Source organism: Melopsittacus undulatus, chromosome 1 (assembly GCF_012275295.1).
Source record: "Melopsittacus undulatus isolate bMelUnd1 chromosome 1, bMelUnd1.mat.Z, whole genome shotgun sequence".
Lineage (NCBI taxonomy): Eukaryota > Metazoa > Chordata > Aves > Psittaciformes > Psittaculidae > Melopsittacus > Melopsittacus undulatus.
In genome coordinates, this window is record NC_047527.1 from 37,608,911 (window position 1) to 37,622,503 (window position 13,593).

At 41.1% G+C, this 13,593-nt stretch overlaps 1 protein-coding gene across 4 annotated transcripts in view; it reads left to right on the plus strand.

Moving 5' to 3' along the window:
• Positions 1 to 13,593, plus strand: part of ASPH (aspartate beta-hydroxylase) — a 112,282-nt gene that overhangs the window by 92,853 nt on the left and 5,836 nt on the right. For all 4 annotated transcript variants that reach the window (XM_034073132.1, XM_034073187.1, XM_034073155.1 and 1 more), the window contains 3 exons: positions 4,545 to 4,680; positions 5,663 to 5,754; positions 10,372 to 10,505. In XM_034073132.1, the coding sequence (XP_033929023.1) occupies positions 4,545 to 4,680; positions 5,663 to 5,754; positions 10,372 to 10,505 (362 nt within the window). The remainder of the gene's footprint in view (positions 1 to 4,544; positions 4,681 to 5,662; positions 5,755 to 10,371; positions 10,506 to 13,593) is intronic.

Below are 13,593 nucleotides of genomic sequence, written 5' to 3' on the forward strand. Positions count from 1 at the left end.
GTCAATGAGGTATTCCATACCATAGCACGTGATGCCCAGGATGCATACTGGGAAAGGGAAGGCTGGAGGGGAGAGCTGTGGAGGAAAATGGAGGAGGGAGCACATGGTGCTCGGCCGGGCAGGGTGGAGTGAGTTATGGGTCGGTGGCTGGTGGGGTGTTGTATTCTTTTCACTTGCTGTTTGCTGTATCATTATTATTTGTAGTAGTGAATGGCAGTAGGGGTTTTGTGTTATGCCTTAGCAATTAAACCGTTCTTATCTCAATCCGTGGGGGCTACATTCTTTGGATTCTCCTTCCTAACTCTCTGGGAGTTGGGGGACTTGGTTTAAACCACGACATTTTTGGCGCCCAACGTGGGGCCCGAGGGATTGAGATAAGAACAGATCTGAGCGGATTTATGGTCTCTTGTCACAATGCTGATTTATTGGCTCTTAGAGGTTTTTCTCTGGATCTCGCTGTTTCGGGATTTTACCGGGTACTTGGTGTATGGATTGGATGTGTTTGTGTTTGTGTCGGAGGCTTGTAATACGGTGGGGCTCCGGCAGCAGGGGGGGATGGACGTGGCCGTGGACTTGGACTTGTACCAGGCCGTCCCGCTGCTCTTCGCCGTCCTTGTCCTTATCCTCGTCGTCGTCTGTGTGGAGCTGCGTGAAGCCAGGAAGGAGCGGCCCCGGGAGCTGCCGGCAGCTGAGGCTGCCAGGGAGAGCGGCACGGGGAGCCAAACGGCTGTGGCAGAGCAGCGGGAGCAGGCGGGGGAGGAGCGGAGCAGGGCGGTAGCTGAGCAGCAGGATCAGGCAGTGAAGGAACCGAGTCCCGCCGCCGTTCCCGACCCTCCGACGGCCGAGAGTGTCCCCCGGAAGTCGCCCGCCGAGCCCCAGCAGGAGGCAGGAGACCAGGCAGCACTTCCCAGCAAGGCAGAGGAGGAAGATCTGGACTCGGGAGAAGAGAAGCTGATAGTGGGAGAGCTGGCAAGCACGGCAGCTACATCAGCCCCAGTGACAAGTGCAGCAGCATCATTTGAGAGTTCTGACGGTTATGAATGGCTTTTGGGTGCCCTTGGGACCTGCCTGCTGATTGTGATGGTTTTCGGCATGGTGGCACACACACAGAGTGTGTTCTACCCACAACCATTTTGTCTGATCCCAAAAGTTAAGCAGAGTCAGGTCTGGGTCTTGTCTAAGTTTAGACAAGTACATAGGAGCACCAGTAGACTGTTCCCAAGGCTGGACAGTCATGAGTGGCAGGGCATGTGGGACAGTATGGCCAGGTATCTGATCCACTGGGCCCCTCCAGTGCTTTGGAAGCATTGGAGGTGGAAGGCAGCTGTATGGAGTCCCCAGCAGCAAGCTGTAGAACTGCTGAAGGGGACGGTGAATGATTTTGGTGGGCCCAGATACTTCAAGCTATCAGTCCAGAGATGCAACATAGAGATGTCTCATGATCGAGGGGTGGACTTAAGAGTGATTGTGTATTGGAAATGTGGGATCTGGGCATGACGTGAATGGTATGGAATAAGGGGTGGATAATGTCATGGTTTGAGCATGTTTTGAGGGTGTTTTTGTTCAAGGTTTTTTTTCCAGCCAGGGGGAGTCCGGGAGGAAGGAGGGACAGGACACCTGACCGAGGCTAGTCAATGAGGTATTCCATACCATAGCACGTGATGCCCAGGATGCATACTGGGAAAGGGAAGGCTGGAGGGGAGAGCTGTGGAGGAAAATGGAGGAGGGAGCACATGGTGCTCGGCCGGGCAGGGTGGAGTGAGTTATGGGTCGGTGGCTGGTGGGGTGTTGTATTCTTTTCACTTGCTGTTTGCTGTATCATTATTATTTGTAGTAGTGAATGGCAGTAGGGGTTTTGTGTTATGCCTTAGCAATTCACAGAGAGCAGAAAATACAAACCTTTAGTTTAGTGTCAAGTGATGTATATAGAAATGTTCTACTGATGTTTCTGATCTGTGGTATTTCAGGCCTTTGGATCCGGAGAGTCAAGAAAATTTCTTGTTTGAGCTCAGCTAAAAGAAAACCTTTCTTTTACCTTTGAAAACCTGTCCTATTCCCTTGGGACAATTAGCTTTCCTTTCTTACCAAGTCATTGCATCGTTCCCTGGTACTTTTTGTAGAACCTCAGCATTACTCTTCTATTCTGGTGCTCATTTTAAAAAATAATGAAAGGATAAAATGCTATTGGATCCTAGAGTCTTTTCACAAGCCTGAAATTCATACATAGGTAATGACCTAGGTAACTTTGTCCTTTCCTCATGCTGTGTCCTTTGACTTTTGGAAAGGACCTGGAAGATGCTTTGCCAATAATGTACTACAGTGAACAGATGATTGATTAAAGTAGATCTTGTATTGTCAGTTTTCTCTGATGGCTTAGATTTTATTAATTGAAAGTTTCAAGTGCAGCAAGAAAAGCCCGAAAGAATTAAGCTACTGGCAGCACCACATATCCATAATATTTTCTGTAAAGTGACAGCTAGGGCTTAATGGTTTATCTAATAATAGCTAAACATTCATATTTAATAGAGAAATTAAATTGAAATGTGCATTTAAAGTGTGGCTGGATGCTTTAAGGGGAGCCTTGTGTTGGAAAGAGCAGAGATGATATGTACAAGTGCTGATGCGTAAGCATTGCAAGTGACCTAATGTGTGCAATGAATCTATTTTGAAAGGTTTAAAATACTGCTCTTTACTTGGAGGTTGTCAGTGTTTCCCCAGCAGAGACACAGTAACTGATCATGAATACTCTCCTCCTCTTTTTCAGTAACAAATAGAAGTAGATTAAAATCTACACCATTTTTTAATTTTATAGTCCAGTGGATTAAAATGGACGTGCAGTCAGTAGTTATGCATTGAAAGGGTTTGACAGCACAGAGTAAGGATTCTTTTAATATAATAGTCACTCATAAAAATAAACCAATATTAAAAAATCCCTATTTAAATGTAGTAATGCCTTTGCCAATAAAATCTACACTGTTGCCAGATGTAAAGCAACTGTGAACTTCCATTATTGTTAGGAACTGTGTTTAAAAAGCCATATGGAGGTTTATGGGAATCACCTGCTAGGAAACCAGCATGTATGTTCTCAATGCTGGTTGCAACCTAGTTCTTCATATGGAATCAGGATATTGCACCAAATATAATACAAATTTGTAGTTCTAACCTGAGGCATGTACCCCTACATACCATGAAGCATAAGCATATTTAACTTTTTGCTGTAGGTAACGGCTCTCAGGTCAAGAGCTGTAAGTCCAAGACATGGACTTAGTCATTATGGTTTAATGGTGTTTTGCATTCTTTAACCATCCAAGGTATGTTTAAGAGTCTGTAAAATCAGGGAGATCAAGGCTGAGCTGTGTTTGATCTTCTGGATTCATTTCTACCTAGGAGCTACCTATTGCTCATAGTAAAGCACTATCAGTGTGTTTTATAGACGGGATCAGGTTTTCAGGAGTACAGAGATGCTGCTGATCTCAGGGGAAGTTATGTCTAAAACCAGTGAGGAGTTAGTTCAAAACCAATGATGTGTTCAAATCACTTTGTAGCCAGTAGGTTGGGGAAGAAGCTTTAAAGTGCAAGGACAAACACCCATCTCTGCAGTTTAATTTTCAGCCTGGGCTTTAGTGAAAGATTAGAGGTGACAAAGCAGCAGAAATGCTTTGTCCAAGAGCACAAAGAGAAAATAAGAGCTATTCACACAAATAAGGTTTAGTAAGCAAAGTAAGCAGCTGGGAAATGGAAGTTACTTTTATCCAGACCTGTTGTTACACTGTGATTTTTCATTTATATTGCTATAACATTAAAATGATTTATAATTGGTAGAAGAAAAGATTTTCTAATCTATTTGATTTTTACAAATGTAATGTCCTGAGGCAACAGAGAACAGAAATTTTAATTGTACTATTTTGTGGTTTTGGTATGTATGAAGTACAAGGCAGCTTACACATTTTGAATGGTTGTGTCCATAAATCATTACCTGACATTTCAAGTCCTATTTGATCTTCTTCAATAGCATCAGCATGTGCAAATGAATCTCTGCAAACCTTTTTGAAGGTTTAAATCATAGCTTTCAGCTTAAGTGGCGTGTTTACCTTTGTCCTCTTTGAACCGGAATGTTCTGCCAAAGCCTGGAGTTCCAGGTTATGAGTGGTTTTGTAGTTGCAGGAGTGCTTCCAGGTAAGGTCTACAGTGTTTAAGAAGATTAATACACTTGTTAGCTTGCAGTACTAAATGAGCTGTTAAAGAGCCCTTAGGCTAATCAGAAAACAAGTCAAAGTGAGGCCTAGCCTGCAAAGAGGCTGGGGATTATTGAAATTTTACGATCTAAATGTAATTGAATCTGAGGAATGCTGTGACAGTTGGCTTTACTGCTTTAATATGTCAGAAGGGAAATGAGGATAAAGAAACTTGATAATGATGATGAGCACTTTTTTTTTAGTGCTTTTAAATTAAAAAAAAATGTTAATAATGGCAGGGAAAAATAAAAACAGTACTAAAACTGAACGCAGTAAGTTCTCAGTGCAGTAACTTGGATTTCACTACAGTCCTTAGAGAAAAATTGGAAGCTCATTCGAGATGAGGGGCTTGCTGTGATGGATAAGAAAAGAAGCCTTTTCCTGCCTGAAGATGAGAATCTACGAGAAAAAGGAGACTGGAGCCAGTTTACCTTATGGCAACAAGGTGAAACATTTTGTATTTCTTCTCTTTCGACCATCTCATTTTCTCAGATTAATACAGTGTAATAAGGAGTAGCAACACAGTTTTTTCCAGAACCTTTTATGTAATCACTGGATCTGCAGAAGAAGGGAACTAATAAAATAGCATCTGGGATCTCTGTGACAGTGAACAAGAGTTCTTTATTCTAAACCATGTTGTCTTGAAGCACTTCTAAGAATCGCTTGAAGGTAATACTCCTTCAAGTGATACAAGGCTGCCAACATTTTGCATGGTGATGCATAGTAAAGAGCAGCCTCAGGGAAGATGGGAGTGTGGGAGAAGACACATCCTCAATATTGTATTGTCAGCGAGGTGAGGAATTGTATGAGCAAAGGAATATGACTTACAAGCTTGCTGCCCTATCCCTGAGCTGTGCAGAGGGAGGCCCAAGACTTCTAAGTCTCTTCTAAGAGACTTATTTTTATAATCATAATGTTATATAAGACTGCATATGAAAGAGTTCTGTAAAATAAAATATTAAAAGCAATTTATATCAAAATATAATCTGGAGTTGAAACAGAATAATGTTGGTGGCTTTTTCCATAATTTTTTTTCTATGCAGTCTCATTATTGTTTATACTTTTAGAATCATGCTTAAAATATTAAAAGCAACTTATGTCCAGATATAATCTGTTTTCGAAAACGTATGCTGTTGGCAGCATTTGTTTTTTCTATGCAGTCTTGTTATTGTTTATAGTTTGAGTAATGTTTAAAAAATGATGGAAATCCTAGTCTTCACAAATAACTTAAAAGCAAAGATGTGCAGCCTGCTCTGATATTACAATGTTCAACTACTTCTGTTTCACAATCTGTAAAATGGGAATAATAATATTTACCTGTCTTTCAGTGTCAGCTCTTTGATTGTTTTGTTATTTTCTGCAAAGCAGGAAACAAGGAAATATTTGGTTGTTGCCCTTACCAATGCTCTGGTTGTTATTTTCACTAGGAAGAAAAAATGAGAATGCTTGTAAAAGTGTTCCGAATACATGTGCTTTATTGGAAAGATTCCCAGAAGCTACTGGCTGCAGAAGAGGGCAGGTACCTGTCAAATTCCTTCTTTTTTTACTAATTCTTAATACTGGGAGCAGAGGATTTTGAGGAATGTGTATGGAGAGATGTATGACTTTGGTATGTTTAATTATGCCTCAAGCACACAATGGAGTTAACAGTAAAAATATGCCCAGTTTTAGCCCTCAGTAAATGTAGGATGAAATATGTTAGTTGAAACCTTTCTATGGACTCTAGCTAAGCCATTTTACCTTGTAGTTCTTGAGAGCTCATGGTAGTTAGTTATTTGCCATGGTAGTTAGTAATGATTCACTAAACTCCAGCCCTGAGTGACCTGATCTGGCTCATGGCTAATCCTGCTTTGAGCGGAGGTTGGATTAGGTCCTTTCTAACCTTAATTCTTTTTCTTTTCTGATCTGAACCTAACTTTACAAGACTCATTCAGTGAGCCAGATTCTCTCTGTCTACCCCAGCTTGGTTGTATTAGACAGGAGAATCACCTCACGGAAGCCAAACGAGTATGCTGTCACATGCTTCTTTCCTAAAGGTAAAGGAAAGAAATTTCACACCCATGAGCTGTGGCCTTGGGTACCAACCCAAGTGCCTGGTCTATTTGGCTACAAATTAACCTTGTTAAATCATGCTGTAGACTTATATGGTATGGATTAATACATATGTGTTTGAATGAATGGCCCAGCACAGATACATGAATCTGTAGGACAGAATTTTTCATATTTTTTTTCCAGATTGCTATATTTTATATGTAATAACTACATGAGAACAACCATCACGTTGCAAAATTAAGGATGCAAAAGCTGGAATACACAGTGCTAGCATAATCCTAGTTCAGAGCCTTAGGAGTAGGTGTTCACCAGACGAGTACCTTTGATGTGCAGAAGTGCACTAGATGGCAACTGTTTTGGGAATTAACAAGGCTATTGTTTCATTGATTTGTTGCAAAGTCTGATTATTGTGAATATAACTGATGAAAGAGGTCCTAACACGGTGTGGCTGACAGCAGGAAAACTGCTTTCTGTGGCATCCATAGCCAAAATTTACCTATCCAAGGGAGCAAAGTCTCTCTGAGAGCTACTATTTTGTTCATAGTTTTTTAGCACCCAACACGTTATCACCAGGATTTGATTTTCAGAGACATTGTGTACTTGCAGTTATATCTGTAGTCATGTGTTTTGAACATATAAAATGTAAGATTATATGAAAAATGGTGCTCTAGAAGTCTTGAGTTCATACACTATTGGGGGGTGCGTAGGACAATTTTGATCTTATGGTATCCATACCTCAGATTCTTACTGGTAAATTAAGTTTAAAATATCACCTAGTCTGTACTCACCTACAGAAACAATGGGAACAAATCAGGATATTGGGAGTTGTGTGGTGGATTGACTATTAGGATGCTTTGGGCATGTCATGTACTGACAAAGGTTAACAAAATGTAAAATAATCACTTGCTTAGTGCTGCTGAGGACTGTGTAGAACAATAACAAGTGATCATATTATTAAAAAATGTCATTCTTAAAAATAACAGTAAAATAAAAGTAGCACAGGGAGTTTTAATTCTGACTGTTTCTTATCTCTTTTGAGTTTTAAATTACAACCATAGTGTAATCTATTGGTAGATTGGCAAATAGTCCTATAAATAGGACTATATATATATATTTATATATAGTACTTGAGGACAGTGCATACATTTAATCCATGGGCATATCCAGGCTGATCTGTGTGGACAGATAAAATACATGACAGTAATCATTCTGAAGTGCTGGTATATTAGCATTAAGAAAATTGGTTTTCTGGGATATTAGTAACTATCCTGCCTAGCCACTTATGGGTCTGACAGGGCAATCGAGTTAATGCACCTCAGTGTAGAAAGGTGAAATCAGGTTCAGGTAAGCTGAACCATTCTCTGATGGTGGGAACAGCTAAAACATTAGGCACACACTGTCTTCTACTGATTTTGTCACAGTTGGAGAGCAAGTAACACCTTAAACCCTAAGATTTATCAGTTACCCTATCCCAGCCAGATGTGCAGATTTCTCAGTTAAAAAGATGCTTCTCACCACTGCTGTACATTATTCGCACTTCCTCCTGATCTAGTTGTAGAATTACAGGAAGAAGGAATGAGAACGGATGTCTGGAGATTACCTAGTCCAACTGCTTGCTCAAAGCTTGATGAACTAGAAGAGCAGGTTACTTAGGACCAGTCAGGTTTTGAATGCCTCTGAGGATAGAGATATAGCTTCTCTGGGCAACCTGTTCCAGTGCACAGAAAAAAGAAAATTGGTTTTAATGTTTAAATGGAGTTTCCTGTTTTTCAATACCTGTCCATTGCCTGTCACTGGGTACCACTGAAAGGAGCCTGCTTCCATTATCTTTGCTCCTTCTATCAGGTATTTACATGCATAGATAAGATCCCCCCTTTGTGCTTTCTGTTCTCTGAGTAGTCTCAGCTCTCTCTGCTTCCCCTTGCATGTCACATGCTTCAATCCCTTAATCATCTTTATAGCCCTTAACTAGACTTGCCCTGGTATGTCCATGTCTGTCTCATAGTAGTAGCATAGAACTGGACCTAGCACTCAATAAATCTCACCACATCTGAGTAGAGGGGAAGGATAACCTCCTTCAGACTGCTGCCAAAGGTCTCCTTACTGCAGCCCTGGTGGCTGTTGGTCAGCTTTGCTGCAAGGGCATATTTCTGGCTCATGTTCAGATTGTTGTCTATGATGACCCCACAGTCCGTTTCTGGGAAGTTGCTTTCCAGACAATTGTGCATCAGCTTGTATTGGTACATGGGGTTTTTCCTTCCTACTGCTGAACTTTACCTTTCTTTTTGTTGAACATCATAAGATTTCTGTTTGCTGCTTTCTCCAGCCTGACAAGTTCCATATGAATGGCAGGAGGAAAAACATTAGTGTATCAGCCATTGCTCTCCGGTTTTCTATCATCTGGAAACTTGCTGAAGGGATGCACTCTGTCCCATCATCTGAGTCATTTGTGAAGCAATGAAACAGTGTTGTACCCAGCGCTGAGCCCTGAAGTATACCTCTGATGAGTGGCCTCTTGCTGGACTTCGTGCATCTGTTCACAACTCTTTGAGCCTGGCTTAACTGATAGTTTTCAATACACTTCATTGTCACCTGACCAAGTTTCTATTTCATCAGTCAATAAGGATGTTCATGGCAGGCTGTTGAAAGGCTTACTAAAGATGAGATAAAAAATATCCACCAATCTCTCCTCATCTACCAAGCTAGTAAAGGACAATTTCCCCTTCATAAATCCATGCTGACTGCTCCCAGTCAAACTCTTTTCCTTTACATGTTTGGAAATGATTTTCAAGATTGTTTGCTCCATCACCATCCCAGGGATTGAGGTGTGGCTGACTAGCCTATAGTTCCCCAGATCCTCCTTCTTGACCTTCTTGAAGATAGGAACAACATTACTCTCTACCAGTCCTCAGGAACTTCTGCTGGTTTCAGTGACCTTTCAAAGATGATTGAGTGTGGATTCACAATATTGTCCAACTCCCTTAGCACTGAAGTGTGGATCCCATCAGGACCCATGGACCAGTTTGAGTTTGTTTAAACATGCCCTAACCTGATCTTTCTTCACAGAAGGTAAACTGTCTTTGCTCCAGTCTTTTACACTGGTCTCAGTTGCCTGGAATTCCTGGAAGTCAGTCATGCTCGTAAAAACTGAGGAAAAGAAGGCATATAGTGCCTTAGCCTTTGTCATGTCCTTTATCATCAGATCTCCTGATGTATTTGTAGAACACATGTTGCCCTTCACTTCCATCTCCAGATTCAACATCAGGAAAGCTTTGACTTACCTAATGTCATCCCTGCATGCTCAGGGAATGTTTCTACAGTCTTCCTGGGTGACCTGACCCTGCTTCCACCTCTTGTATGCTTCTTTTTTTGTGCTTCAATTTAGTCTGAGTTTCTATGACTCCTGCACATGGGGATGAACCATTCTTGAGCCTGGACAAAGTGATACTTTGTCTAGGACAGCTGTCCTAGACCCCTTTTTTCTCCAGCACTGTATCTCATGGGATTTTTACCAGCAGATCACTGAATAAGCCCAAGTCTGCTCTTCAGAAGTTGCAGGTGGTAATCTTGTTTTTGCTTTTCTCCCTTCTCTCAAGATCCTGAATTCCACCATCTCATGGTTCCTCCAGACAAGGCTTACAGTCTCCTTCACATCACTTTTGTCATCTGAGAAGGGCTGGCCAGTCTGGCTAAGACAGGCCTTTTCTCCTGTACTCCATTCTTTTAAACAAGAGTGGCTGTAACCCTTCCCATAGTAAAAAAAAAAAAAGGTAAATTCTTCTGATTGTAGATAGGAGATAATTATTTCCAGATTGAAATATGAATAATGTTTATTTTAAGCAACATGAAAAATATGGACTTTCACACACACACCTGGATGCATAAACACACCACAAGACATTTTTCCTATAGTATTGAATATGGTTAGGATATGAGAATGAGCAGTTGTTGCTAAGACCATAACAAAAGATGACATTGCACTTTTGGCCCATCATCAAGGATGAGATGCAATGAAGTCCTGAACTTCTAGCAGTATGGCTGTGAAGCTGAATGCATTGAAAGCCTGCCTTGTCTCTTCTTGCAGATCAAATATTCTATCATGCACCCGGGGACTCACGTCTGGCCACACACAGGGCCCACCAATTGTCGGCTAAGGATGCATTTGGGCTTGGTGATACCTAAGGAAGGCTGCAGGATTCGGTGTGCCCAAGAGAACAGGTATGGCTGGATTGTTGGTTTCTTTCTTTCTACCTCTCTCAAGGCTGAAAAGGGGATGGGATTGCATGTAATTAAAGAAATTAAAAAAAGTAGGGGGTATTTGACTGTTCAGGAGATGTAATGTGTTTCCTTAAACCAGAAACTTGCACTCTAACTCTTAGTGCAAACATAAATATCAGTTCTCAGAAGAATCTTCAGAGACAGAGCTGCTCTTCTTTGCTATGGCATGGAAATAACAGTGGGTTTAGTCCACAGATTCTGTGTTTACTTTTACAGTGCCAGTCTAATAGAGTGTCAGCAGACTTCCTCTATTTGTTTTGATTTGAGGGGGCTTAGATTTCATTGTATGTACCTCCATTCTCACCACCATGATGGAACACTCTTGTATTTTTGTCAGAAGCCTCCTTCTTAGCTGGTATTATTTGTTTTAATTCAGTTAAAAATATTCCAGTTGAAGCTGATTTCAGTCTGAAGACATCTATAAAGTGTTTGGCCCAATTAGTTACAGAGGTAGCAGATTTCTTTAAAGTGCATTTTAAGTAAGAGTTCTTACCTCTTAGGGAAAAGTTACGTTGACTTGAAGGCCAGTTCTGTCTCTGTTTGCTTGGCACAAAAACCAAATTAAGATTCAACAGCTTATACATTTACAGTCAGGGTATGTGCTCCCCTAAGAAATATGAGGAGATGTAAGAAAGGATAAAACATTCAAGCCTGTGCTGTAATGTGTTAACTTTAGCTGCTTTTGGCAAGAGCTGTACATTCAGAATCAAAGGCAGGATTTTCCCTGAAAGCACTGAAAGTGTGTCTACTGCTGGCAATGAAAGGGGTTTTTTTACGTCACTTCCTCCATAAAAGAGGAGTGGGGTGAAGTACTGTGGAAGAGAGTGGTGCCAGGAGGAAATCCTACCTTAGGCATTTTTTGGTCATTCCTCTCCTCCTGGTGGTTCAGAGCCATGGTAAACTGGTGGTTTCAAATAGGAGTTCTGGTTCAAATATGAAGCTTATTGTAGGTCATGCCTTTTCTGGCCTTCTGTTCCACTGCTGTGTATATGAGAACACAGAAACAATGAGAATTTTGTGCTTGGTTACCTTTGTGTCACCCAGTGCTGGTGTTTAGAAGGGCAGTGTTACAATGCTACTCATCCTTTGATGGACAGGCAGCTGAGCTCTGTCTAGTACTGTGTTCTACTCCTTCACCTGCACAAGAGTCTTTCTGCAGCTGCTGGGAGCCGTATACCTCACTAATATTCAGTACAGCTATAGTAATTTTAGGTTGTTGGGACATTTTGAAGTCCCAGCACTGTAAAGCATAGGGTAAAATGCACAAAAAATGGTAGGTAAATAATATCTAGTTCTCAAAATTGATCATGTCTGGCAAAGTAATCATGTTTTAAAATGAAAGTGCAGAATTACAGCCTTATTCAGAAGCCAGTCCAAGATCTCACCTGTAACAGGTCACACTAGAGCCCTGCAGCTGATATAGAAACTACTCCCAAAGTGGCTTAACACTAGGCCAGAAGAATATCGTCCCTGTAGTCCCACTGTGAAGTGTTTCTCACACCATGAAGGCTTCTAGAAAATATTTATTTGCATGCTAATGGTGGGGTTTGTAATCTGTTCAAAAGGGGTGTCATGGTTTAAGCCCAGCCAGTAACTCAGAACCGTACAGCCATTCACTCACTCTCCCTTTACTGCCAATAAACACAAGTGATAAACTGGGCATGATGTGCTGTGGTATGGAATACCCCTTTGGGTAGTTTGGGTCAGGTGTCCTCTCTCTGCTCCCTCCTGACTTCTTGTGCCTGTCCTCACTGGCAGAGCATGAGACTGAAAAGTCCTTGATCAGGGTAAGCATTACTAACAACTAAAAACATCTGTGTGGTATCAGCATCGTTCTCAGACTGAAGCCAAAACACAGCAAACAAAAAAACCCCATAAGCCAGCAACCCCCATTAAAAGTATAAAAGCCACCAATACAAAATACCCCCAAAACACCAACGAAACCACAAAAAACCTCCACCCCCCAAAAAAAAAACCCAAAGTCAACTTGATTTTCTTACTGCATTACAGCATTGAAAGTGGTTGATTCCCTTTGAGTTGGATAATACTTCAGTGCAGTAGCAGAGATTCAGAGCCTATAAGGCACAAAATGTTCCCATTATCAGATAATTGATATGGTAGCAGAAAACTAGCATCATTATAGCTGGAGCCTGCAAAAGGCTCATTATGTGAACCTTCAAGGCTGATGTCTATGTGCAAGCCAGTGTGAATTTTTTACTCTATTATGCTTTATGGTTTATGTACTCTTACTTAAAATATGTTTAGATGAGCATTTCAGTTGAAATGATCCAATTTCTGTTTCTACTTCTCTTCAGAACATTACCGCTCAACCCTGTAAATTTTGATGGTTAATTTTTGCTGTTGTGGAATTAAAAATACTGACATTACTTGGGATACTAAATTTCATTTGCACCCTGTTTTTGAAAAAGAAAATTGTTTTCTCTGTGAGTGAACACCGTTGAATAAGCTAAGCAATGCATTTCCATGTTTGATGGCAAGACTTTTATTTCATAGTTCTTATTCCCTTAAAGAGCATCCGTCTTTTTGCACTGCTTCAGCTCCTAAGGAATCCCGTTAAAAATCTTATGTGGTCATCGTAGAGAAGCTTCATCAGTCTCAGCTGGGGGGATAACGAGAGGTGTGCTTTTGTCCTGCTGCAATGCAAAGTAAATTGCCTGTCTCTACAATAGACAAACCATGTAACGGAATTGGCTGCAGTGTCTAAATGCTGTGGGTAAGGTTGAGATCTGAGGGCAGTGATAAATGACTAGCACGGTGACTTTTTCACATGTTGTGACATTATCACTAGTGGTCACTGATGAGTTGCTTATTTTTTGCAGTGTCAGAAATACATTTAATCAGACACTAAACCTCTTTTCAAAACTATGAATCCAGATCTCAGCAGGCTGGAGAAATTCAACAAAGGCAAATGCAAAGCCCTACGACTGATAACAACAGATCAACACCTTGCAACAGAACAGACTGGGTGATGATTGCATAGGAAGCAGCTTTGCAGCAAAATACTTGA